General features: G+C 51.8%; 1 protein-coding gene across 1 annotated transcript; it reads right to left on the bottom strand.

Moving 5' to 3' along the window:
- Positions 1 to 103: 103 nt before the first annotated feature.
- On the bottom strand, positions 104 to 27,614 carry SUSD3 (sushi domain containing 3). Its single transcript, XM_049896389.1, has 5 exons — positions 27,480 to 27,614; positions 6,378 to 6,566; positions 4,287 to 4,434; positions 3,101 to 3,265; positions 104 to 640 (listed from the first exon to the last, which is right to left on the bottom strand). Exons 1-5 carry the CDS (start codon positions 27,565 to 27,567, stop codon positions 424 to 426), a joined length of 807 nt encoding a protein of 268 aa, XP_049752346.1. The 5' UTR covers positions 27,568 to 27,614; the 3' UTR covers positions 104 to 423.

Genomic DNA, 27,614 nt, shown 5'->3' with positions numbered 1-27,614 from the left:
TTATAGGCAACGGATGCAGAAACCTCGGCTGAATCCCTGCTTAGTAGCAGAATATCCTGCTAAAGAAGATGCTGAGTTTTAGAACAGCCATTTGTAATTGCTGAAAAAAAAAAAGTTTATTGCTATTTTCTTAGTCTATTATACAAAACTTGATTTTCTAAAACCGTTTCTCAGTCTTCTTAAAGAAACCCAGGTTAGCAGGAGGCTACAGCTGGTGTGTTAACCTCAGCAGTGGTTTCGAGGAAGCCATATCTATAAAAATGGCTATAGCCAGGCTCCCTCGGTACAGCATACCCCCATTGAGGCCCCCAGTCTCCGGTGTCAGCTCAGCCCTGAGATGTCGCCATTTCCAGGTAGACACGCATGGAGACCAAATCGCAGGCTGGCTGAGTGGGCCGGCAGGCATGGGCTGCAGCTTCTTGGTCATCCCAGTATGTTTGCTGATGCCTTTCCTGGCATTTCTAGGGTGGGTCCAGAGGCAGGCAGGGTCTGCACGAGGCTCTCTATGTGCACCATCACCTGGGTGTGGGGTAAGCTGGAGGAGACACTGGGGTTCAGAGCATCAGGTGCAGGTGTCCACGGGTCCTTATTCACACTGGGGCCCATGCTGGCCAGCTCTCTGGTACCCTTGCCATGGTCTCTGTGGGGAAGAGAGATGTGAGCTGGAGGAAGAGTGGGGCTGGGCTTATCCCACTCTGCTGCCTTCCCAGGTGCCCGGCTCTGGTCCTTCTGTGGACCTGGTTCCAGGACCCTCTGACCTCTCATGTCCCAGTCAACTGTCGTATGTCAATTGATACTTCAATAGGCCACCTGCTCCCAACACTCAGAAAGCCCAGCTGGGGTCACATCACACACAGGCCCGGCAGGGCAAGGGGTGTCAGAAGAACAAAAAAATAGAAAGCTGCCCAGTATTGTCCCCGGGTCCAGGACACTATCTGGGTCTGGTGCAGCACCTGGATACTGGGCAACTATTGATCCTGCTCCTACTTAGGCTGTGACCATCCTCTCCTGTGCCATCCTCCCAACCACACACAGACTCCAGAACCTGAACCAGGCCCAGATCAGCTGAGCCTGGCCAAGGGGCCAGCGACAACAAAGCACCTCACTAGCCCAGTGGTGGGGCTCGACCCAGAGGAAGGGACAGTGTCTTGGCACATGGCCTGGTCGGGTCACGCCTGGCCCTAATAAGGCCTGACTTTATCCTGGTAGGCTTGGCTGACTACACTTTCCCCTCAGCTTGGGCTTCTCCAACTTGGGAGTGGTTGCAAACAACTACAGACCTTTCTGCTGCCCTCCAGGAGTGGTTCACGGGCTGTTGGACTTTCCAAGGACACTGTGTCCCTTGACCTATGTCCCTAAAAGCTCCTGAAGAAGTGGCACCCTATAGTCACACCAGTGGTGGCAGAGGCAGCTACTGGGGGCTGGGCATGGGGCAGGCACAGGTCTCGGGAGCCCTGGTTCCTCTCTCGGCCCTGAGTAAGGGCTTCTCTGGCATGGGTGGTGGCGGGGGGAGGCCGTCAGCCCTGCTTCACTGTTTCCTGGCCTGGACCCTGTGGGGGTGGGGTTTGTGCTGTGGCCCTCAGTTTCTACAGCTGTACAACAAGGAGGCTGGCTCCAGTGAGTAGGGCTGCTCGCCTTCCTGAGGGGGGGGAAGGGCTTTCTGAGGCTCACATCAAGAAAAGAGGCTTTATCAGAGTGCTCTGCTCCCTCGAAAGGTTCTGTGGCAACTGGGTGAGGACACACCTGTGCGGGACTTAGCACCAGGCCGATGACCCACCGCCAAAGCCTAGCCTGGGCTTGCAAATGCACACCTCACCAAGAGAGGCCCTTGGAGAAGGGCTGGCTCCTGGGCTGGATGGAAAAAGTACTAGGTGAGCCTGGAGCACCTTATGCGAGAAAAGAAGTGCTCAGGTAATGACAGGACATATCAGGAGGACACAGGTGCAGCACGACGACGGGCTCACGTGGTCAAAGCATAGTGAGAGCACAAAACACTGTGCTTCAGAGCACTCGGGGGAGGGGTCGTGGCCTGGCCAGGACTCAGTCACTGTCGGGATGGGAGACAGTTACACTGCTCTCTCTACTTCTGTGCTCTTGGGACATTTTCCCAAAATACAAGTTTTAAAAAGCACATCCATGAGTTCACAGTGATACTAAAAATGACAGCAAAACAACAAAAAGAAAGAAGGGGAAGAAAACAACCAAAGAGCTCATTCTCATTCCTTATGGCAGGAACGAGTGAATTGCAGCAGAATTATGGAATCGCCATTTTCCAAACCCCTGGGGTAATCACTGACATCCCCAGTGTGAGGCTGTGGGTCAGAGGCCGCGGGAGCAGTGACTCCTCTTGGAGTCGCTTCTTAGTTACCCAGTGGTAGAGCGCTCTGGTGGACACGGCGTACCCCAGAGACCACAGTCCCGACACCTGTGCCTCTGGACAGATGGACAGATGCACCAAAGGACACACGTCACCTGTGCAGCCCTCCTCCTAGGAATGCACACCTGAATCTGACCGAGGGAGCCCAGACAGACCTGCCTGGGCCCCGTGCAAGTCCCCCACTGGAGTCTCCACGCCAGTGCAGGAGAGACAGAGGAGCCAGAGACCTGGCCACTGAGTCGTGTGTGATTCTGGATGGACCCCGGATCACAGGGCGCAGACGCACACCCAAAGCTAATCATGACATCGGGAGACACTGTCCACCACCCAGTCCCTATTCTGTCAGAATGAACTGTCTTGAGTCAGAAGAAGGTAAGAGAATGTATTGGTTCAGAAAAAAAGTTTGTGTGTGTATATATTGAGAGAGAGAGAGAGAAAGAGGGTACAGAGGAAGGGAGGGAGGGAGAATATGGCAGGATGTGGCAAGCTGCTGTCCAGGTAAAAGGGGTCAGCGGATGAGGTGTTGAGTGTACCTCCACTTCTGTGTAGGTTTGCATGTAGGTAGCTTTGGGTATTAGAAATGTTGAGGTGAGGACAGAGCCCTGTGAGTGCTGGGTGAGCCTGACTTGCAGCAGGGTATGGTCCTAGCTCTTGAGCAAGCACCTCCCAGGATGGGCCACCCAGGATGGCCCCCCCGTCCCATGTCAAGGCACCCGTGCTCACGTGGTGAAGCAGTGGTTGTCATGTGCCTGCACAGCAGCTTCGCCCAAGCGGGGGTGGCTGCTGGGGTGGCTGTTGTTATTGTTGTTCAGGCCTTTGAGGCTGAGGTAGGCGGCCTGCACCGTCTCCAGGTCCTTGCCTCTGAGCTGGTACCACAGCTGGGCCGTCCTCGAGGAGAGAGTAAAGGACATTCAACACACAGCATCTCCAGGACAGTGGACCAGCCGTGCCCACACGCTCCACACAGCCCCAGGGCACTGCACAGGTCTGCGAACGTCCTCTTAAAGGACCAGGAAGGGCACGCTGCAGGCTCCACAGGCCAGGTGGTCTCTATGCAACTACTCAGCTCACGCTGCGGCGCAAAAGACACGGAAGCCAAGGAACATGGCTGCGCCCCAATAAAACTTTATTTCAAAAACAGGTGGCGGGCTGGCTTCCGCCTGTGGGCTGTGGTTAACCAACCCTCATCTACAGTGTGAGTGACACCGCATGAAGCGAGCAGGCATCCACAGCACTTGAATGACCCTAACATGTCAGGTACAGATGGCACGCTGCAAGGTCAAAGGATAATAAACAACCTCTGTGCACCCCAGTGAAGAGGGGCCATCCTGACTTTCGAGTTTAATCACTGCTTAGGTTTTCTCTGTGGTCTCACCACATGTATGCATGTTGCTAAACAGGGTGCCCTGTTACCGTGTTCACTGGCAGCCAGCAATTCCCCTGTGCTCACCAGGCGGGGCCGCCGGGGCTCCGTGCACAGCGCGGTACCAAGCCTGCCAGCCGCAGTGGCACACACCCCAATTCTACCAGCTTAGGACTAGACACCACCCCCTGGGGAGTCCCTTGGTGTGATGATTCCCTTAGGAACCCCCTGCAGGCCAGCAGCTCAGCAGGGACCGGCAGGTCATGGGACTTACCAACAACAAAAAATACACATTCTTTTCAAGCATATCTAGAACATTCTCCAGGACAGATCACACGCTAGGCCATATGCATATGATCTTGCAGACGCGGCCAGGGTGTTTCCCGTGACACGCTTTTTGCCTACTCCTTTTCTCCTGGGAGCATGGGCACCAAGAGGGCAGCGGAGCTCAAGGCTGCAGGCCCGTTTCACATGGAGGACCCAAGGCCCGGAGAGCATGGGCTATCTGACAGCTCTTTCACCCCGACCCTGCTGGCCAGGCTGTACCTGTCAGAGCGCTGCTGCTCTGTCCGCTTCACACACTTCATTAGGCAGCAGGTGAGGAAGGCCATAGACATGAGCAAGATGATGGCACAGCTGACGATGGAGGCAATCACGGCCACCCTGAAGCCAAAGGTCTCATATAGGGGCATAGCTGTGAGGGAGACATGCAGCAACTCCTGGGCAGGCTCGCCCAAACCCGCCAGGTCCCGGGGGTCAGATCCAGCCTGGCCTCAGGGAGCCCATTCTGAGTCCAAGGCAAAGGTCCGTGTAAACTGTTGTCGGTGGGGCTATCAGGGAAGATTCTCCCCAGAAGGCACCATTTGGGGAGGGTTTTGGAGGTTGTGTAGGAATTTGCAGAGTGGCAAATTAGAAAGAAGCTTTGAGGGGAGGTCAGAGTGATGGCCTCACTTGTTTCCACCAACTAGAGCAGAGGAAGGGTGGGGACACAAGACCAGATGACAGCAGCCACCATTGTGGACGAGGACTTGCACAGCCCAGGGTCTGAGTTTTCACAATGCTTTGAACTGGCAAAACCCTTCAAAGGCCTACATGCCTTCTCAGGTCACCTTCTAGGAAGGAACATAACCAAGAAAAATGCCCAGTCTTTGGGTTCAAAGGGCGTTGGTTTGAACCCTGCCTTTGCCAAGTATCAGCTGTGTGACCTCAGCTATGCATTAACTACTAGAATAATCAGGTTCTCAGGGATATCCTGTGAAGAAAAGAAGCTGGGATTCTACTTTGAGCAACACTGTGTATTCTACCCCCAGTGGTAAGCCCCGTTCATGTCCCCAATACCCATTTTCCCTTGCATCCTAGCTGGACATTGGCCAACCAGAATGAGGACTACATTTCACAGCCTCCCCTGCAGCAGGATGTGGCCACATGACCATGTTCCAGCCAATAGGATAAAAGAGGAAGTAATGTGGAACACCTTTAAGAACCCTCCTTAAGACACTAGGGAGTGTCCTTTGGCCTACCTCTTTACCCTAGTGCCTGGAACACAGATGCCGCCATCTTGGATCATAACGTTGAGGTCACACCCAAAAGAGTCAGAAGATGAAAGGGGCCTGAGTCCCCATTGCCATGGTGCAGCATAGGAAAGCCTAGGACTACCCATTCTGAGATTTATGGGTAACAGAAAGTTACATCTTGTTTAAGCTCCTGTTCTTTTGGGCTTTGTGTCTCTTGGAACCTAATCCTGACACCCCCATTCTCAGAGATTTATTCAGCACAATGGCATTTTAAAGGCTCTGAGAAGTCCTGCAGCCTGTAATCCCAGCTTTTCCAAACTGTGTTGACTATGGAGCCCGTTTTATACATAATATATATTAAACTCATGGCTTCACTTTGGAAAATGCTATGCTGGGCACTCAGCTGTTACTATTTCATCTAACCCCTCAATACCCTGTTCAAAAAAACCAAACCTGTTGCCGCTGAGTCGATTCTGACTCATAGCGACCCTATAGGATGGAGTAGAACAGCCCCAGAGAGTTTCCAAGGCTGTAAATTTTTATGAAGCAGACTGCCACATCTTTCTCCTGCAGAGAAGCTGGTGGGTTCGAACCACTGACCTTTCAATTAGCAGCCAAGTACTTAACCATTGTGCCACCAGGGCTCCTACACCCTGTACAACAACTAGAAAACTACCTCCTCCCTCAGACTGGGAGCTGCAGGGCTGGAGCATGCTGTGGTCCTCTGTGCCGCTAGTGCCTGGAATTCTTGGCACACGGCATATCCTAGTGAGTGTTTGCTGCATGCGTTAGTGAAGTAATGAATGAGTGGATGTTAGCTTCCCCACTCTCCAGATGACAAAGCTCAATCCAGATAGCAGCAGTAACCTCTTGGAGGGGACAGGGCAGGTCAGAGGCAGAGCTAGGATTTGAAGCCATCGCTGGGATTCAAGTCTGGGGGGTTTCTGACCTGCAAATGTGACACCCCAACAGGCAGGGGTCATGGCCAAACAAGCCCCCCCTTAGCCTGGAGTGCAGATCTAGAGAGAAGCCCAGCTTCTGCCTACATCCCACTGCTCCTTCTCAGGGAATACCCATCGCCACAGGGCCACCCGCCCCGCGTCAGTCACTGAGCGGGCCTTACACTTGCACACTGGCGTCCCTGATGACCACTCAGCAACGCTCCCCTTCCAGGCACAGGTGACGAGGCCAGGCCCCCCCATCTGGTGGCCAGAGGGGCACTGGAACAGCAACACCGTCCCCACAGAAGTGCCGTTGCCACGAAGGACTCGGAAGGTTCCCTGCGGGGGTGGCTTCACTTGGCTGCAGGTGCCTAGAGAAGAAAAGACAGGTATGAAGACCCACCTTGGAAACCCTGGGGCAGAGGGTGGGGCAAGACCCAGCAGGCAGTCAGAGCCCAGAGCAAGGGCAGGAAAGCTCCTGGAGGAAAGCTCCAACACAGCCATGGTGCTGTTGCCCGTGGGGTAAGTGGGCAAGGGCTAGTCCGCTGGCCATGTTGTCCTGTGGGTAAGACTCCACAGGGGCCAACACAGGTCAGTGGCCACTCAGCCAGTGGTGGGGACAGACCACTGGGAAAGTGGCAGAGTGGGGGCAGATAAACTCCAGATGCTGACTGTCATCAAGTTGACTTCAACTCAGGGCGACCCTGTGTGTGCAGAGTAGAATCATCCCACAGGTTTTTCCAGGCTGTGACCGTCAGAAGCAGATTGCCAGGCCTGTCTCCTGAGGCCTTTGAGTAGGTTCAGATCACCAACGTTTTTGCTGGTAGTGGAGTACTTACCCATTTGCACCACCCAGGGACTCCCTCAGAAGGTTAAGGTGTTAAAAAAGAAACCAGGCATGTGTTAGAAGAAAAAAAAATATTTATATAATACTTCTCTAACCATGGCCCCCAAAGCAGAAATTATTAACCAAAAAAAACAAAAACGGGGGGGGGGGGTGGGGGGATTGACAGATTTGAATACATGAAAAGTAAAAAGCTAATAATTTAAAAATATATATATTTAGATTAAAAAATTAGGAAAATATGTGAAAAACAGGACAAAGATTCAATAGCCCTTAATTTATAAAGAGTTCTTACACATCAATCTGATACGAACACCCAAAGAGAAGAAAGGACTAACATGCCAGCAGGAAATTTAAACTGTAAATTTCCAAAAAGAACACAAATGGCCAACAGGCAGGAAAAGATGTAGTTACTCTCACAGGAGCTGCAGAAGCGCTAATTCAGATGACCACAGCTAATACCCTGACTCAGCTATTTGGCAAAGATTACAAGAAAACAATGATAATATGCAACGTCAGCAAGGGCCTGGAGGGGTCCTCTCAAATTTGCCCGGTGGGGTCCAGATCCAAACTTTTCTGGATGCAGTTTGGTAAACGTATTACGAGCCTGTCTTACTCATCCGGTGCTGCTGTAACAGAAATACCACAAGTGGATGGCTTTAACAAAGAGAAATTTATTTCCTTAGAGTAAAGTAGGCTAAAAGTCCAAATTCAGGGCATCAGCTCCAGGGGAAGGTTTTCTCTCTCTGTAGAGTCTGGAGGAAGGTCCTTGTCCTCAATTTTCCCCTGGTAGAGGAGCCTCTCAGGCACAGGAACCCCGGGTCCAAAGGACGCGCTCTGCTCCTGGTGCTGCTTTCTTGGTGGTATGAGGTCCCCCCTCTCTGCCAGTTTCCCTTTCTCTTAAGAGATAAAAGGTGATGTAGGCCACACCCCAGGAAAACTCCCCTTACAATGGATCAGGAACACGACCTGGTAAGGGTGTTAGAATGCCACCCTAATCCTCTTTAACATAAAATTATAATCACAGAATGGAGGGCAACCACAGAATACTGGGAATCATGGCCTAACCAAGTTGATACACACATTTTTGGGGGGATATAATTCAATCCACGCCAGAGCCTCAAATCGTACATGCATTTGAGATTTAGGCAAAGGAAATAATTAAGAATCTGCTGCAAAGATTCATATACCAGAATGTTTACCTCAGAGCTGTTTTTAACAGTGAAAAGTTGGAAATTACCCCCACGTCCAGCAGTAAGGGATTGGTGTGGTAAATAAAGATACACCTAGACAACAAAGCGCCATAACGCGGTTACAATGGCATCGTCCTTAAATAAGAACAAAGACAGATGATCCTAACAATATAAACCACAAGAATTTTTAGGAAATCATAAGGACAGTGGCTGGCACTTACACAGAACTTACTGTGCACTGACCATCACTCTATAGCGTTCCTATACTCGTTGACCTGCACAACAGCCAGCTGAAGGAGAACTGTCATTATCCCCATTTGTCAGATGGGCAAAGTGAGGCACAGGGTGGCTAAGGTACTTCTCAAGGTCACAGAGACTCAGACTCAGGCAATCAGGCCCTCATCTGTCTTCTTCCCTCACACACACACATCACTTCATCCCTTTTGGTGTCTGGCTTCTCTCACTCAGCATACCGCATTTGACAGTCACTGTGTTGTCTGTGTGTCAGTAGTTGGTCCTTTCTGTGGTGGAGCAGTATTCCATGCCTGGATGGGCCTCAGCTGGTTTCTCTACTCCCTGCTGATGGGCATTTGGAAGGTTTCTGGCTTTCCAGGATGCTGATGAAGCTGTCGTGGACATTCTTGAACTTGTCTCCTGGTGACCAGTGCAAGATGAGATGCTCTTCTGGCTTTCTGACTTTTGATCACTGACTGTATTCCTACTGCATTGAAAGTAGACAGGTATGTTTTGGAGAACAGACAGAGCTGTTGTAGAGCCTGTGCCCAAGGTAAAGACAGATTCCAGGGCATCGCCGTGAGCATCTTAAGGACAAAGGTTCAACAGTCATTTCCACAGAGGAGAGGCCTGAGACTCAGAGCAGGTGGGTGGAAGCAGGGGCCTCCAAGTCTGATAGGCCCCCTTATCCCACTCTGACCCGACACAACCCTTCACACACCCTCTGTGCTCGATGTCTCCAGCCAGGACCTCCCGCCTAAGTGCCAGGCACAGTTGTCTGACTGCCCACGAAGCCTGACATGACCATAATGACTCTTGACCTGCCCAACCTGCTCTTCATGTGGCCTCCCCCATTTCAGTTAGTGGCACTTCTGTCCTTCAGTTGCTCAGGCCCCAAAATTTGGAATTACCCGGACTCTTTTTCTCAACCTACAACCAATTCGCCACAAACTCTGTGGGCTCTAATTTCAAAATACCTACCCAAGACATCTGTGGTGGGTTGAATAGCATCCCCCTAAAGTGCAGGTCTACCTGGAATCTCAGAATGCAACCTTATTTGGAAATAAGATTTTTGCAAATATAATTGATTAAGATGAGGTAATCCTGGATTAGGGTGGGCCCTAAATCTCATGACTGGTGTCTTTACGAGAAAAGGAGAGGACACACAGCGAAGAAAGCCATGGGAAGACAGCGGCACTGATTGGAGCAATCCAGCTACAAGCGAAGGAATGTTAAAGACTGCCCGCAACACCAGAAGCTTAAAAAAAAAAGGCATGGAATAGACTCTCCCTCAGAGCCTCCAGAAGGAATCAGCCCTCCTGACACCTTAATTTCAGACTTCCAGCCTCAAGAATTATGCTAGAATAAATGTGTGTTGTTTTAAGTAACCCAGTTTGTGGTAATTTGTTACAGCAGCCAAAGGAAGGTAATCCAATATCCAGAAGCAAAAACAACAGAAAACCCTGACTTTGACTCATACCTCATTCCATTAAAAAACCCATTGCCGTCGAGTCGATTCTGACTCATAGCGACCCTACGGGACAGAGTAGAACTGCCCCACAGGGTTTCCAAGGAGCGCCTGGTGGATGCGAACTGCTGACCTTCTGGTTAGCAGCCGTAGCACTTAACCACCATGCCACCAGGGTTTCCTCATACCTCATACCTTACACAAAAACGAACTAGAAATGGACCACAGACCTAAACGTAGAATCTAAAACTATAAAGCTTCTAGAAGGGAACAGAGGGGATTTTTGTGGCCTTAGATTAAGTCAAGATTTCTTACAAACAACATTAAAAACATGATCCATAAGAGAAAAAAATTAATAAATTGGACTTCATCGAAACTTAAAACACCTGTTCTGCAAAAAAATCCTGTTAAGAGAATGAAAAGGCACGGGCTGAAAGGAAATATTTGCCAAACACATCTCTGATAAAGGCCTTGGATCCTGAAACTCAAAAATAAGAAATCAAACAACTCGATAAACAAGAATGGGTAATAATAAATAATAAATGGGTAACAGACTTGAACAGATCCATCACCAAAGAAGCTATACAGATGGCAAATAAATACAAGAAAAGATGCTCAATATCACTGTTGCTGTTGTTGTTGTGTGCCATCAAGTCAATTCCAACTCATGGCGACCCCATATATGACAGAATAGAACTACCCTATAGGGTTTCCTAGGCTGTAAATCTTTGCAGGAGCAATTCACCAGCTCTTTTCTCCCATGGAGCAGCTGGTGGGTTCAAACTGTCTTTTGGTTAGCAGCTAAGGGCGTAACCATTGCACCACCAGGACTCCTTCAATGTCTTTAGTCATTACCAAAAACCAAATCCATTGCCATCAAGTCAATTCCAACTCATAGCAACCCTACAGGACAGAGTAGAACTGCCCCATAGGGTTTCCAACACTGTAATATTTACGGAAGCAGACTGACACATCTTTCTCCCGTGGAGCAGTTGGTGAGCTTGAACCGCTGACTTTTCAGTTAGCAGCCAAGCGCTTAACCACTGCACCACCAGGGCTCCTTCATTAGTCATTAGGGAAATGCAAATTAAAACCACAATGAGAAGTAGTACCTGCCCTGGTGCCTTAGGCTGGGTTCTCTAGAGAAGCAAAACCAGCAAAAAGTCTATATATAGAGAGAGAGAGAGAGTGTGAGATTTACATCAAGGAAGTGGCTCACAGGGTTGTAAAGGCTGGAAAGTCCCAAGTCTGTGGGTCAGGCTGGAGGCTTCTCCTGACTCACGTAGCTGTAGGAGCTGGCGAACCCAAGATCAGCAGGTCAGCTGCTAGCTCAGGTTCCAAGAATCAGAGGTCAGACGAACAGGAGCCAGTTGCAGGATCCAGAGCAAGCAAAAGCCAGTGAGCCTTGCCAGAAAATCCATGTATACTGGAGACAGGCCACACCCCCAAGGATATTCCCTTTCATCTGACTGGCTACTCACAGTAGCTCTCATCATGGAGGTGATCACATCATTATACAACCGCCAAACTACATCATAAGTGACAAACTACTGAGAATCATAGCCCAGCCAAGTTGACACACAACCTTCACAATCACACCTGGAGTCTTAAAAGCTTGCAAGTGGTTATCTGAGGCACAACAATTGGTCTCTGTTCACCTGGAGCAACAGAGGAAGGAGAGTAAGGAATAGGAGGAGGATACAGAATGTGTGGCTAATTGCGTAAGTGGACAACTACTTCCTTTGCCAGGAAACCAAAAAAACAGGATGGTGCCCAGCTACCACGATTGAACATTCTGATCAAAGATTCTGTAGAAGAATTCTGATCAAAAGGGGGGAAATGTAGAACTGAATTTCAAATTCTCACGGACTCCAGACTTCTGGAGGAGTGGAGGTTAAATGAACCCCCGAAACTATTGCCCTGAGATCATCTTTAACCTTAAACCAAAAATAGCCCCCTAAAGTCTTCTTAAAACCAAACAATAGTTTAGCTTAACTAGTGAAAAATGTGTGCCTTAAGTATTATGCTCTTTTAAGAACTATCTATAAGGTATCAAGTTGACAACAGCAATTCATAAGATTAGACAGGAAACTTAGGAGACAGTGAGTTTATGTTAATGGGGGAGGAGTAACTCAGAAGAGGAGGAGGAGCATGGCTGTACAACTCAAAGAATGTAATCAATGTCACTCAATTGTACAGGTAGAAACTGTTAAGTTGGCATATGTTTTGCTGTGTATATTCTCAACAACAACAACAAAACACGAAAAGATACCACTTCACTCCTATTAGGATGGTTATTATCAGGAAGACAATACCAAGTGCTGGCAAGATATGGAGCAACTAGAACCTTCGTACACTACTGGTGGCAATGCCAAATGGTGCAGCCACTACAGAAAAGTTCAAGTGTCAAGTCGATTCTGACTCATGGCGCCCCTGTGTGAGTCAGTAGAATTGTGCTAATTTAGGGATTTCAATTGCTGATTTTTTTGCAACAGTAGGTGTCGCCAGGCCTTTCTTCCAAGGTACCACTGGGTAGACTCAAACCGCCAGCCTTTCAGTGAGCTGCCGAGCCTGCTAACCATTTGCACCATCCAGGGACAAAGTTAAACAGACACCTACCATATCATGAGGACTAGCACTACCTCGCCAGGTATTTATCGGAGAGAAATGACAACTTATGTTCACTCATGCGTGAATGTTTATATGGGCTTTACCCATAATCACCTTAAAGTGGAAACAAACTAATGTCTATTGACTGGTGAGTGGATAAGCAAGCTGTGGTACATCCACACCATAAAAAACTAAAAAAAAAAAATCAAACCCATTGCCATGGAGTCAACTCTGACTCCTGGCAACCCAACAGGACAGAGTAGAACTGCCTCATAGGGTTTCCAAAGTGGTAATCTTTACAAAAGCAGATTGCCACATCTTTCTTCCATGGAGCCTCTGGACCTTTCAGTTAGCAGCTGAGTGCTTTAACCACTGCACTACCAGGGCTCCTCATGGGACATTAAAAAAAACCAAGGAACACTAGTCAGCAATAAAAAGAACTAAGCTATCAGTATGCAACAACACAGATCCATTTTGTTGAGTGAAAGAAGCCACATCAAAGGACTCCATACTGATTCAATTCATGTGACGTTCTAGAAAAGGGAAAACTATAGTGAGAGAAAACAAATCAGTGGTTGCCAGGGGCTGAGGTAGAAGAGGGGCTGAACACAAAAGGGCAGCACACAGGACTTTTTGGGGCGGTAAAATTGTTCCTTATCCTGATTCTGGTGATGGTTATGCGGCTGTATGAGTTTGTTAAAACTCAGAACTATACACCAAAAAATGAATCTTACTGTTGTCAGGTGCCATCAAGTCAGTTCTAACTCATAGCAACCTTTATACAACAAAACGAAATACTGCCCAGTCCTGTGCCATCTTCACAATCATTGCTATGCTTGCAGCCACTGTGCCAATCCATCTCATGAAGGGTCTTCTTCTCTTTCACTGACTTTACCAAGTATGATGCTCTCCTCCAGGGACTGGGCCCTCCTGATAACATGGTTAAAGTATGTGAGACGTAGTATATCACCATCCTTCCTTCTAAGGAGCATTCTAGCTGTTCTTCTTCCAAGACAGATTTGTTCATTCTTCCGACAGTCCATGGTATATTCAGTATTTTTCACCAAATAATTCAAAGGCATCAATTATTCTTTGGTCTTCCTTATTCATTGTCCAGCTTTCCCATGCATATGAGGAAATAGAAACTATCACGGCTTGGGTCGGGCGCACCTTAGTGACATCTTTGCTTTTTACCACTTTGAAGAGGTCTTTTGTAGCAGATTTGCCCAAAGCGGAACGTCGTTTGATTTCTTGGCTGCTGCTTCCACAGGTGTTGGTTGTGAATCTAAGTGAAATCCTTGACAACTTCAATCTTTTCTCCGTTTATCATGATGTTGCTTGTTGGTCCAGTTGTGAGGATTTTTGTTTTATGTTGAAGTGTAATCCATACTGAAGGCTGTAATCTTTGAACTTCATCAGTGTTTCAATACCTATACACACCCAGAATTCCACGCCCTCTATTGCTGTGGTCCAAGCATCCCAGCCCTTGGACCATGGCAGTTACCTCCCTCTTTCTCCCAGTCTCTGGCCTCATGCCCACAGTCTGTGTTCCACATGAAAGTCAGAGGGTTCCTTTAAACCCACGTAAAATCATTCCGCTCCTCTGTCACCGCCCTCTGGTAACTTCCAGAGTCCTCACCACAGCCTTCAGCCCTGTGCCCTCAGCACCCTTCCCTGCCTCTAAGCCTCACAGCTCCTCTCCCTCCTCAGCCCCACAGGCCATTGTCCTCACAGTTCCCTCTGCCTGGGAAGTTCTCACCTAAGTCCCCACACCACTGACCACCAGCCAGCCACCCTCCCACACCTTCCACCCACTGACCTCTCAGTCCTCTCTCTGTTTTATGTGGTCGTCGCTGGGGAATTCAGCTTCTTGAGAACAGGCCCTTGGCCCTTGTTTACTCCTGAGCCTGGCCCAGGCAGGTACCTAGAAGGTCCTCATTATTTGTTAAAAAAAAAAATGGATGAGTGAAAAAGGAATGGCTGGAAGGGGAGTGGTGGGAGAGAGAGGGAAGAAAGATGGGTCAGACTCAGTCCCTTCCCTGCAGATAGGCACAGGGGTAGGCGGGCAGTCCTTGGCCTCAATGCCCCAGCAGTGCCCAGTAGCTTCATCTCCCTACACCCCTCCTGCCCACCAAGAACCTAAGGGCACCTTAAGAAGCTGAGATGCCTGGGGGGCATGCAGGAAACTCACCGGCAAAGGCCAGCAGAGGTTTCCAGTGTCTGCACACCGGGCGGGGGGTGGGTGCAGGGTGGCCAGTGGACCAGCATAGACATCTGCTGTCATAACCCTAGGAGGAAGGCGCTTCCACCTCCACTGTACAGGTGGAGAAGCTTAGGCAGAGCAAGGCTCAATGTTATGGCAAAGGTCCCACAGTGAGAAGGTGGCAGGGATGAAATGGAAACTGGGCTCCTTCCAGCACCAGGTCTCCCCTCATAGGAGGAAAACACCTGTCAGGAACCCAACCCAATAACCAAGCCAGAGAAACCTGCCCCTAAAACTCCTGGGCAGCTGCAACCCCAGTTCCCACCCCCAGGCATGACTGCCCACTCGTATGCCTCTTCCCGCACCTCAATGCTGCAGTGAGGGACGTGACCACCACCTGAAAACTACAATTCCCAGCCTCCCTTTGTAGCTAGGTGCAGCCCTGTAACTAAATTCTGGCCAACGGGGTGAGGTGGTGTGCAGCACTTCAGGGTAGCTGGCGCCTTTCTGAGGAAGGGGTGCTCAGAGGAAGGGGTGTGTCTGGGCTGTCTGAGAGGGGAAGCACAGAGGGAGGAAGCACAGGAAAGATGGACCAGCCACCTTTGAATACTCACAAGAGAAAGAAATAAATGCTGTCTTGTTTTAAGCCACTATTTTGAGTAAAACAGATTGGTTCAAGCTAATACAAAGCTTTCACTCCCACGTTCAGCCCAAGGCTCTGCTGAGGCCCTTAGGACTTCCTGCGTCAGCCCACCCGGTCTCTGTGGCCATAATAATGGAAATAATGACACAGCCCTGACTCCACTTTGTGCCAGGTCCTATGCACAGTAGTTCACGTGGCCTAGTGGCTATACAGTGCAGCAATCAGAGAAGTGCAAATTTAAAACCTAAGACAACGGTTTCTACCTCTTAGCTTCGTCAAGATTAAAAAGACCCATTACGGTGAGGGGAAGGGACAGTAACTTCTAGAGGTGGTGGAAAGGAGGGAGGGAGGAAAGGAGAGTCTGGGAGGCTGGCCAGTCCTGGTGCAGGGGGAGGGCAGGTGTACCAGGCAGTGGGCAGACTAGCAGCCCCAGGGGAGCCCCAGGGAGGCCAGGCGAGGGACGCCTCCACCCAGGCACAGACCTGCAGGGGTGCCGTGGTAACAGTGGTGGGGCAGATGCAGTGGACACTGACTGCACACCCACTCTGTGCCAGGCACTGCTCTAAACTCTAAACTTGAGTTATTTCTCGTCGCCCCAGGCTTATTCTCAGTGGTCTCGGCTCACCCTGTCAGTGGGCAACCAGGATGTAAACCCACAAGGTCTGACTCCAGAGTCTTACCCAGTGCCGTCGAGTCGGTTCTGACTCATAGCGACCCTACAGGACAGAATAGAAACTGCTCCAGAGTCTTAGCTCTGCTAACCACTGTGCTCTGCAGGCACCAGACAGGTGTGAATGAATGAATGAGTGAATGAATACACACCTGCAGCCTGACCTTCTCCCAGGGAGAAGTACCTCTTTTCTTTCTCAGGGTTCTTGGGTCTGGGTATCCACCGTCTGTGCAGCCAGTGGGTGGATGTGGGAACCGTGGCAGGCTCAGCCAGGCAGCCACGGGCCAGCCACATGGCCTTGTTCCCAGGGCTGCCAGTGAGCAATACTTCCCAGTCCTCAATTTAGACTTCTCCATTCTTCTGTGCCTAATGCGCCTTCTTTCTCCCCAGTTCCCATAGCTGTAATGGGCTGCTGTGGGCCCCAGAGCTGTGAGAAATTGTATGGGAGCGCCTTTGGTGGGCTCACACTCCCAGAGGGCACAAGTGAGGTTGAGAGACATTACTTGCCCAGAAGCTCCCAGCCAGACTAGTCTGAACTAAAGCCACACACTGGAGGACCCCAGGGTGGAACCAGAACGTTCGTGGGAAGAGGTGAGGAAGCTGATTTTAAGATCAATATAAAAATCATTCTTGGAGGCATTGCTGTCCAGGAATAGAACATGCTGCCTGTTGAGGAGGGAGGGGAGCACCCTATCTCTGGAGGGCATACAAGCAGGGGCTGGCTGGCTGGTCACTTGGGATGAAATCTACACTGAGGGCCTAGCCTCAACTGGAATTCCTGGATGCCCTTGTTGGGAAGGAAGGCCGTCTTCCCACAGGAAGCGGCAGCCTCTGAGGGGCCCCAGGGTGCGGGTTTGTGTGGTGGCTGCCTAGGAGTTACACTTTCTCATAGGTAGTCCAGAGCCAGAAGTCAGGGACCCCAGGTCCTAGTCTTGGCTCAGACCGTGTGACCTTGGGATGAACCTTTCTCATCTGAGTCTCTGTTTTCCCATTTGTCAGGCAAGGAACATAGCCTAAGCCAGGAAGGGCAAATCTATGGCCCACACACTCAATCCATTACCACTGCTCAGTCTGTGACAGACATCACTAATAAATTCCAGCACTGCTGTCCATTTTTTTTTTTTTTTTTTTAGGCCTCATCATTCCCCACTCTGCATGCCTGAATCTGCCTCCATCCCAGCCTCTCTGCCACCAGTCTCACTCCTCTTACTCCACACTCCTTGAATGCCCTGGCTATAGCACCCCATGAACCCGGAAGGGCCCTTAGGCCCCCACCTCGTTCTACTTGCTCTGCCACACTCAGGTCACTGCGGGTGGTTTCCTGCACACACAGCCTGCCCTTCACCTCCAGCCTCTGTTCTGACACCTCTACCTGGACAGCTCCTTGCCTGAAAGACTCCCGTGCTGCCTCTGCTTGGCAGTCGGCCCGGACCTTCTGGTTTCATTTATCTCAGGGTCTCCTGGTGCTGCTCAGCCCTGGCACAGAAGTCCCAGGGGCTGAATGGAGCCATGTTCTCTTGTGTCTCCCTGCCTGAGGCTGCTCTGTAAAGGGTCGCCTTCTCCCCAGGAATGCGAAGGTGCCTCTGGCTCCTCTTTCATCCTTTCAGGCCAGTCCTCAGCCTCCCAGAGGCCTCAGGCCACCAGCACTGTCTCTGGGCCCATAAGACGCAGAGTTCCCACCCCTTGCATCATTGTAGCAGGACATCTGCAATGTCTCATACCCATCCCCCCTCCTCAGGGTGGGAGGGCGCTTGCCTGGGCCCTTAGTCACTTGCTGAGGGCCACATTGGAAACCCTGGTGGTGTAGTGGTTAAGAGCTACAGCTGCTAACCAAAAAGCTGGCACTTTGAATCTACCAGGCACTCCTTGGAAACTCTATGGGGCAGTTCTACTCTGTCCTACAGGGTTGCTACGAGTTGGAATTGACTTGATGGCAACAGATTTAAGTTTTTTTGGTTTAAGGGCCACACTGCTGGCCCACCTGTAGCCAGGTGCAGCCAAGTGTGCAGGCCTGACTCCTAGGTTGTGCCTCCCAGGAAAGGGCCAAGTCCCCTTCCCCTAGGCCTCTCTGCCACCTTTGCTAGTTTCTGCTCCTCTCCCCGATCTTTACGTCTTGGCAACTCCACGGCTCCATCTGTGCCCCCCTTTTTTCCCTGGGGTCTCGTCCAGCCCCGTGGCTCGGCGCTTTGGAGAGCAGGCTGTGGACACTCCATTGCACTGTCCCACGGGAGTCTCAGAAGGAACCTTGATACTATCCCCAACCAGTTCCTTCCTGTCCAGGGAGTGCACCACCCACCTCCCCCCCGCCAGGGGCAGGCTCCTTCCTGTTCCTCAACCCACCCCGACCTGACTAAAGCCTGCAAGTTCACTTCCCATAACACCCATGACACTGACCTTCCTCCTCTCCACTGCTCCTGTGGTCTGGCCCCACCCTTGCCCTGGGTTCAAGCCCCACCCTTTTTGACCATGCCAGCTCCCTCCCCTTCTAATACTGCAGCCCCAGGACCTTTGAGAACCTGCTCTCAGACCACACCTCCCTCCAGTCATGGGCTCCCTGCTGTGAGAAGACCCAAATCCTGAACTTGGCCTTCAGGCCCTGCACTGCCAGCCTCCTAGTTCCAGGGCTCTGCTCCCTGCTCCCAGGTCCTGCCATACTCGCTTTACCCTGCCTCCCCAAACCTGCCGTTCCTCCTGCCCCAGCCTGGGATGCCCTTCTCCAACGTGCCTCACAGGGCCTCCCAGTGTCACTCCCCTATGGCCAGTTCCCCAGGGAGCCTCTCCCATGGCCCAGAAAGTCCCCAGCAGAGCAGAGGCATCTGTTATTCAGGTGCACAACTAGGCATCTGGTGGCTGTCTACTGCCCTCCACCTCAGGGCCCTAGCACATGCCAGGCTCAGGGACAGGACAGGTGTAATACCTTAGGGGCCTCACCATGGAGGAGGTGCAGCGGCAGTGAAGAGTACCTGGAGGGGTGTGGGGGAAGTGGTGCAGACCCCAGAGCAGAGGGGGTCCTAGAGGGGTGCTGGGCAATGTTGACAGGCCCCGGTCAGCCCAGGCAGACTGTCGGGGATCGCCATGCATGCCCCCTCAGGGGCATGCCCAGCACCGGTCCTGGCAGGCACCTGGCATGCAAGAAGGACCTGCCAGATGGAAGGATGAATGGGCCAACCCAACTTCATCCTTGAAAAGTAAAACGAGAACCTCATCCAAAACTGAGATGCACTGATGGAGGGTAAAGGGTAGAGAGCTGTGTGGGAAAGCAGTAGGTGTGGAAGGTAGAACCAAGTAGGTGGCCAAAAAAAAAAAAAAACCCATTGCCGTCAAGTCAATTCTGACTCATAGTGACCCTACAGGACACAATAGAACCGCCCCATCGGGTTTCCAAGAAGCACTTGGTGGATTTGAACTGCTGACCTTTTTGGTTAGCAGCCGTAGCACTTAACCACTATGGTATCAGGGTTTCCGAGTAGGTGGCAGTGTCGTTATAGAGTATTTTACCTTTGCTGTACATTTGGGGAAATGATAATAAAATGCCGAGAGCAAACCTTGTGCATTACCCCTTATGTGTAACTGACCATTGGGGTGCACCTCCACCACCACCTGCAGGGGCCCCAGGTAGTGGCCATCTCCAAGTGCAGAGACACTGCTGCCTGCATGCCGCCCTGCATTTTTGTGCTTGGGGTCACCTGGAACGCAGTTCTTCTACCTGGGGCCTGCTAGGGTTCCCACTTCCCTGGGACTACAAAACCCAGCCTCTGGAGCCCAAGGTTTGGGATTCAAGCCCCAGCTTTGCCCTGACTAGCTGTGTGACCCTGGGCCAGTTGCTTGACCTCTCTGGGCCTCTGTTCCCTCACCTGTAACATGGAGACAATAACCTGCTTCACTACACAGGGCTAGGGTAAGGGTTAAATGAAATAACAAAGCCCCTACTATGACACCCCCAGCAAGGAAACCATGGCTTTCTCTTGATTGTCTTAGGAAGAGTTGCCACCACCATCCGTGTGCTGTGTGTGAATGGTGAGGTGGAGAGATGTATCACCATATCTTGAAAAAACAAGGTCACCATTTACCCGGGGGCCGTCTCAGTTCACGGCGGCCACATCCTGTGTTCTCTGCCGGCAAGCATCCTGCCGCCAGCTGCGATGGTTCCGCTGTTCTGAGGATGCCATCCTTGACAGAAAACCGAAGAGTGGTCCCACTGCATAGGGAGCACCTCCAAAAGGACTCCCCACTGTGCACCCAGCCTTCACTCTGCCCGCCTGGGATGGTGGCCACCAACAACCCAGGGAGAAGTCAATCCAAGAACTCGAAGTCTGCTAGGCCCACTAGAGCCTTGTAAAAATAGGGGAGGGGGGTATCTGCCAGGCAGAAAATGACAACCAAGTCAGAGCACGAAGTCCCCAACCAGGACCAGAGAGAGCTAGGAGCCTACCCATACTGACTGATAAAGACACCTGTGATGTAGCGTCAAATTAATATTTACATGAAAGATGCAACATGATCTGGAGTACAAGCCCAGTAAGCACAACCCCAAAAGCCCTCCCCCATAAGCACACATGCACAGAATACAGAGAAGGTGGGGCTGAAAGGACAACACCCCATGGTGGGGGCTGCAGGCAGGAGGGAGGTTTCCAAGAGGTCTAGAGGAGCTCTCAAAGTAGAACGGGGACTTGAAATGCAACCTTGAACCCCTCCCCAACCTGGGGTGTCAGACACCGCACCTGACCCGCTGACCTGGGGCTCTCACGCACAGGAGATGCTGCGAACCAGTGCTTTCAACACAGTGTGTTATTTGAGTTGTTCTTTGTTCTTTAATAATTTATTTTTGTTGTTGTTAAGAATATAAGCAGCAGAACTTAACACCAATTCAACAGTTTCTACACGTACAATTCAGTGACATTGATTACATTCTTTGAGCTGTGCAATCATTCTCACCCTCCTTTTCTGGGTTGCTCCTCCCCCATTAACATAAACAGTAGCATATAAGTTTCCTACCTAATCGTTCCAGTTACTGCTGTCAATTTGATCCCATAAAGATAGATCTTAAAAGAGCACCATGCTCAAGGCATTCGTTACCAAATAAAAAAACTAGTTAAGATAAACTTCTGTTTGGTTTTAAGAAGACTTCACAGGATATTTTTGGTTTAATGTTTAAAGATTATCTCAGAGCAACAGTATCAGGAGTTCGTCTAGCCTCCATGGCTTCAGCAAGGTTGGAGCCCATGAGAATTTGAAATTCTATTCTGCATTTCTCCCTTTTGATCAGGATTCTTCTATGGAATCTTATATCAAAATGCTCAGTAATGGCGGCCAGGCACCACCCAGTTCTTCATGGCAAAGGAGGCAGTTGTTCATGGAGGCTATTAGCCACACATTCCATATCCCCCTCCTATTCCTAACTTGGCTTCTTTCTCTGTTGCTCCAGGTGAATACAGACCAATTGTTGTACCTTGGATGGCTGCTTGCAAGCTTTTAAGACACCAGGTACTACACAACAAACTAGCAGGTAGAACAGAAGCACTAAACATGATATTAGGCCAATTAACTTTAGTGTCCCACGAAACCATGACCCTCAACCACCAAACATCCCATGACGTGTTTGGTTATGAATAAGCAGCCTCAGAAGCTAATCTTTTTTTTTTTTGGTCATTGTCATCAATGTATCACACAACTTTTGCCAATTCAACTTTTTACAATTACATGAATCAGTTGTGCAATCCTACCCTCAATCAACGTGATTTTCCCATCACCATAAATCAGCCACCAGTACTCCATAAGCAATAACTGCCTCCCTTGAATTGCTTTTTGTTTTAAACACAAAAATAGAAAACCTGGCGGAAAAAATCAATGCGGTTTAGGAAAGGTGGAGGAGGGACTAATATTTATGAAGCCCCTACTGTGCAAGTGAGTCCCTGAGTGCCCGGCTGCTAACCAAAAGGTCAGCAGTTCAAGCCCACCCAGAGGCACCTCGAAAGAAAGGCCTGGCAATATACTAAAAAAACCAGCCATTGAAAACCCTGTGAGCACAGTTCTACTAGGGCACACGTGGGGTCACCGTGAGTCAGACTGTACTCCAGGCCAACTGATTGCTGGTTGCTGTTCAAGTTAAGTACAGGGCTATCCCACCCCGAGAGGCCAGGAATTTTAAACTTCTTTGACCCATGAGCTAATCCTGAGGTCATAGGGCAGGCAGAGCCCTATCCAGCCTGAAGAGGGGTGGTGGAGGGAGACCTGGGCAGGCTTCCTAGGAAAAGGGGTTAACTCCATGGACTTTCCTAGGGTCCAATCCCCAACACCACCACTTCCCAGTGGCAGGTCTTGGACCCAGATTCCTCACCTCTCTCAGCCTCAATTTCCCCATCTGCAAAGTGGGGTAACCCGCCCTCACAGTGTCCAGCATCACAGGAGGTGTGAGATCACCTTAGGACAGCGCCTGGCACAGGGGACTCACTCCCTGAGTGGTGGGGGTCTAATGCCATGTCCCATCTGTGCTAGGATGGGCCCTGTTTTCCAGATGAGGAAAAGTGAGGCACGACGGCCTGCTCAAGGGCCCCAGGTGTTCAGCTGCAGGGCATGGACAGGTACCTGGGCTTCTGCCCCTGGGTGGCCCATTCTGCAGGACTCCCAATGACCACACACTGCAATTGGGCAGGGCTGGTGCAGGTGTGAGGGGTTCTGGGGGCTTTGCCCCAGGTTCCCAGATGTGCAGCTCCTCCTAGGGCTGTGTGCAGGAACCACCAGGGTCTGGGGGGGCCTACCCACTGCTCACACTGACATGGGCTGCCCCCCACACCCCACCTGGAACCCACGGCCACCCCTCACTAGCCTCCCTGCAGCCCCTCCCCACACTTGGTACCTAAGAGGCAAACCTCACCCCTTCCTGCAGGCTCAAGGCCTTCAGCGCCACCCAGAGAACACACTAGTCTCCCTGCTGTGCTGTGAATGCTCCATTTTGGAGGAAATGCCTCATCCAAGCCTTTTCCTGCAAGGGCACGCCTTCCCACACCCTCGGTGGCCTGCACGGCCACAGCCTGCACTCATCCAGGGTGCCCAGCTCCGCCCTTCTCCAGCAGACACTGCACCTCTCCAGCCCTTGGCTCTGACCGGGGCCCTGACCAGGGGGCCCTATTCCTCCTCCACCTGTGAAGGCCAAACCACACCACCCATAGGCTCAGCTCAGAAGCACTTGGTACAGGTAGGGTTTTTTTACCCTTCACTATAGCCCTCTTTGTATAAACCCATAAAACCAAACCCATTTCCACGGAGTCGATTCTGACTCAGTGACTCTATAGCACAGAGGAGAATTCCCCCCTAGGGGTTCCAAGGCTATAAATCTTTATGGGAGCAGGCTGCCACATCTTTCTCCTGAGAAACAGCCAGTGGGTACAAAATGCTGACCTTCTGGTTGACAGCCAAGCACTTCAACCACTGCGCCACAGAGCTCCTTCCTCTTTAGATGGAAATAAATCTTAAAGGAGAGGAAAAACAACAGAATAAAGGAACTGAGTGGATTTGATAAAAACAAGACAAAAAAAAAAAAAACCCAGACCAGGCCCAGCCCAGCCTCACAGCTTAGAGGACACTGGGGAGGGCCGCTCCACCCCACCATCACCCTCATGGCGCCTCTGCCCCCTGGGGCTCAGTAATGACTGGATGAGCCTACATGCCCAGGCCATGCCCCTTCCCCGGCCACTTGCTTGCCACCTTGCGTGCTGGGCAGCTCAGCCCTCCACTGCCAGACCCAGACTGGGCGTGGGGCGAAGAGCAGATCAGGGGCGCACGGACCGGTGGGTGGGCTTCATCCTCCAGAACCATTCCTCTGAGCCTGCCCAGCCAGCAGGTGTCTGAGAATGATCTCTACTTGTTAATCTTTTATCTGGAACCTTGGACCACAACTGGCCCCTCTGTCTTTCCTCCTGGTGCCCACACAGCCTTCACACCTGACCTCACCCGCTACAGGACCAGGTAATCAGTAATCTCCCACCTGCCAGTGACTCCCAATTTGACCTGAAAGGTCACTTTCTACTGAGTCTGTTTCCCCAAATGTAAAACGGCAGCCCTGATGAGGGACTTCTGGAGAGTTCAAAGGGATGACATAAGCACATAGAAGGCACTGCATAAAAGGGAGAGCAGGGCCCTAGGTTCCAATCCAACCTTCACTGAATGATATACCCATGGGCTTCCAGCCAGCCCAGTTAAGTCCAGTCTAGGTAGTCTCCTAGGCCTCTCCTGAGAGAAGGGCAGCCTAAGTCCCTGGAGTATGTACTCTCTTCCACAACAGAACAGGCTAATGCAACCTAGGAGAAGTACATCCCTCAGATCTCTGGGTTTGGGGGATAAGGGGAATTGAGGTTACAAGAAGACATGCCTCTTATCCAGCAGCTCTGCCAACACCCAGCAGGGGCCACAGCTGGCCCTCAGGGGCTATGTACCCTCATTTTGGTTAACACCCACTTCTCACTAGACTTCAATCTCTCCTCTGTAAAATGGGCACTGGCCAGCTGCGCAGAGGACTGCAGTGGGTGGGGCTAAGGTGCACCCCTTGGTCTTCTTTCTGCCCCCCCTTCGATCCTTCAGCTGTCCCTCCTTCCACTCACCCACCCACCCTTCCTTCTGCCTCCCCCTCTCCGGGGCCCTGTCCTCCAAGGCCCCTCCCAGGGGCACCAGGGTGGCAAACTCTGGCCACTGGAAGCCTGTGTTCTTCCTCCCACCACACCATGTTCCTGGACAATCTCGATAGGAAGAGTGGGAGCAGCCTTGGGAAAAGACCAGGGCAGCCAGGGTGGACAGGAATGAGATGGAGCACACAGTGGGCAGGTGGCCCTGACGCCCAGGGCGAGGATTAGACTCTGTGGCCACCACGGCTGGTTGGCAGGGCACCCAGCCCTCCCAGTCATTCAACTCACAGTTATAAACTCCTGCTCTCAGCAGCCTCCCCGACACAGCCTCACCTCCAGGCTGGACACTGGAGATGTGGGAAGAGCAGGGCCCCCAAGATGCAGAGCCTATCTGGCTGGATTTTCGCACCTACCAGGAAGAACGAAGTAATGGCCTCATTTTACAGACTGGCAGAAAAACACACATCCCAACTGGTTATGTTTGAGACAATGCCAAACTGCCTCCAAACTGATCAGCATACCCATTCCTTCACTTCACATCCCCACAGGAAAGGTGCTCACACCCATTTTCACAGCTGGAGACCAAGAGGCAGGGAAGTGATGGAGTCCTTGTCACCAGCATTATCCTGCGGCAACACATGACCACATAAATAGACACACTAGGCCCTCCCTGGGCTCCACCTGGCCTGTCCACAAGCCTGGACCAGGGATAAAGCACCTGCCACTTTACACATAGAAAAGCTGAAGCACAGAGGTGGGGTGACTCACCCAAGGTCGGAAGTGGGATTCCAACCCCAGACTCCTATGAGGGACCCAGAGGTACAGGGCCTGCAGGCCAGGGCTGAAGCCTGACACATCAGAGGCACACACACCTGGGAGGAGCCGAGTGGAGCAGAGCTGGGGTGGCAGAAAAAGCTGGCTAGCACAGGGAACTGAATGAACTGGCATCCAGGCCCTAAAGGTCTTTGAGACCCTCTGTCCTTTCCACTAGGAGCCCTGGTTGCACAGTGGTTGAGCACTCAGCTGGTAACTGAAAGGTTGGTGATTCAAACCCACCAGCTGCTCTGCAGAAGAAAGATGTGGCAGACTTCTTCTGTAAAGATTATTGCCTTGGAAACCCTATGGGGCAGTTGACCCTGTCCTATAGGGTCACAGTCAGTGGAAATCAACTCAAGGCACTGTGTTTGCTTTTTATTTGTGGTCTTCTCCACTGAGATTCCAATGCAAGCAGCATTTTGTATGCAAACGCACCTTTATTCTCCTATGTCCAGGCTGAGGAATCCTGTTCCTACCTCCCAGGGCTGGGTGGTGCTACGTCAGCGCCTCTAGGCTTCCTGAGCCCACACTGCTGGGAAAGGAAGGGGCTAAATGCCTCCACAAACAGCATCCTGAGTTGGAGACAAAATAACACCAAACCCAGTAGGGCTTCTGGGCCTCAGTTTCCCCACCTGAGAAAGGAAGCCAGCACCACCCACCCACTCATACACGCAGTAGGTGTCTAAGGGCAGCTCAAAGCATTCCCTAGTACCTGCTCCTCTGTGCTGGGCCCCAACCCTGAGACGGTGAGACCCTGGGCAGCCCACCCTCCAGGCCTCAGCTTCCTTCTCTGCAGAGTGGCATGTGACAATGCCTATACCCAAAGCCTGGCCCCAAACCACCAGGAGGCACCAGCATCCAGAACCCTCAGCCTAACCCTGGTGGGCAGTGGGAGGTGAGCTTGGAGGGCATTTGATATCAGAGTCCTGGTTTAGTTTGTTCTGTTTCTGAAAACATTTTTGGAGCAAAATCAGCATTTGAACCCAGAGCTTCCAGTTGCTTTTCCTACACCAGAGAATGGGCACTGGAGATGAAACCTCTTCAGAACATTCTTGAAGTTAAACACTTAAAATCCAGGTCTCCCCCACCTCAGAACTTTGGAAAACTGAGGCCTAGTTCCAGGCCTGGCGACCTTGTGACTTCAGGCAATCACTCCCCCCGTTAGACTCAGTGTCCCCATGTGGGGGCTGGGGTTAATGCCCTTATCACTGCTGCCAAGGAACCAAAAACAAAAAAAACCTTGCCGTCCAGTCAATTCCAACTCATAGCGCCTCTATGGGATTGAGTAGAACTGCCCCATAGGGTTTCCAAGAAGTGGCTGATGGATTCGAACTGCCGACCTTTTGGTTAGCAGCCTTAGCTCTTAACCACTGCGCCCCCAGGGCTCCCCCAGGAACCAAGTTGATGATAAACCCCGCGGGACTTCAGCGCGGTCAGGCAGCAGAGCAGGCAGCTGAGCCCTGCTTGGGGCTCGCTCCCCTCGTGGCCCAGCAAGGTGAGGCCCCGAATTCCGACTTCTCCACAGTTGGTGGCACTTCCCCGGGCGGCGCAGAGGAAGGACGCGTCTCAGAAGCCGCGGCGGAGTGAGGGGGCCTGGCCAGCGCTGGCCCCCGCGCCCGGGACCCGCCGGCTGCCCTCTGCGGGAGGAGCGTGGCTGCCCTCCAGACCTCAGCGGGGTGCGGGGCCAGAGCTCAGAGCCGTCTCGGGGCGCCCACTCCGGCAGTGCGCGCGCGGACCTCTGGGCTGGCGGCTGCCTGTCCACCGCCTGATTTCGGGCAGCTCGCCGCCGGGCTTCGGCCGCTGCTGAGGCGCGGGGCGCACGCGGGGCCGGCGGAGAAGGTCAGGGGAGGGTCGGTCTCGGCTCGGTCCCGGCTCGGTCCCACCCTGCCCGAGCTCCCTCGCCTTGGCCTGCCGCCCCTCGGTCTCCCGCAGGTGAAAGGGGCGTAGAGACTCGAACGCGGGTTCGCCAGGCCGGTGGCGCTCACCTGTGTGGTTCCCCGGGGCGGGCGTGGCGTTGGCGGCTCGCACCACAGGCCTCGTCCGCCTACGGAGGGTAGCACCCGCTCGGGGCATCCCTCCGGCGTTCCGCGGCGCTCCGCCGGGACTGCCCGGGCGCGGGG

Source organism: Elephas maximus, chromosome 9, assembly GCF_024166365.1.
Source record: "Elephas maximus indicus isolate mEleMax1 chromosome 9, mEleMax1 primary haplotype, whole genome shotgun sequence".
Lineage (NCBI taxonomy): Eukaryota > Metazoa > Chordata > Mammalia > Proboscidea > Elephantidae > Elephas > Elephas maximus.
The sequence above is the reverse complement of the archived record's forward strand: the minus strand, read 5'-3'. Positions and strand labels throughout refer to the sequence as shown.

Excerpts from the sequence above, each read along its gene's own strand:
- SUSD3 (XM_049896389.1), bottom strand. The coding sequence starts at position 27,567 with ATGCCCCGAGCGGGTGCTACCCTCCGTAGGCGGACGAGGCCTGTGGTG. Across the intron at positions 3,266-4,286 it reads GAGCAGCAGCGCTCTGACAG|GACGGCCCAGCTGTGGTACC; the intron begins GTACAGCCTGGC and ends TCTCTCCTCGAG. Across the intron at positions 641-3,100 it reads GACAACCACTGCTTCACCAC|AGACCATGGCAAGGGTACCA; the intron begins GTGAGCACGGGT and ends TCTTCCCCACAG.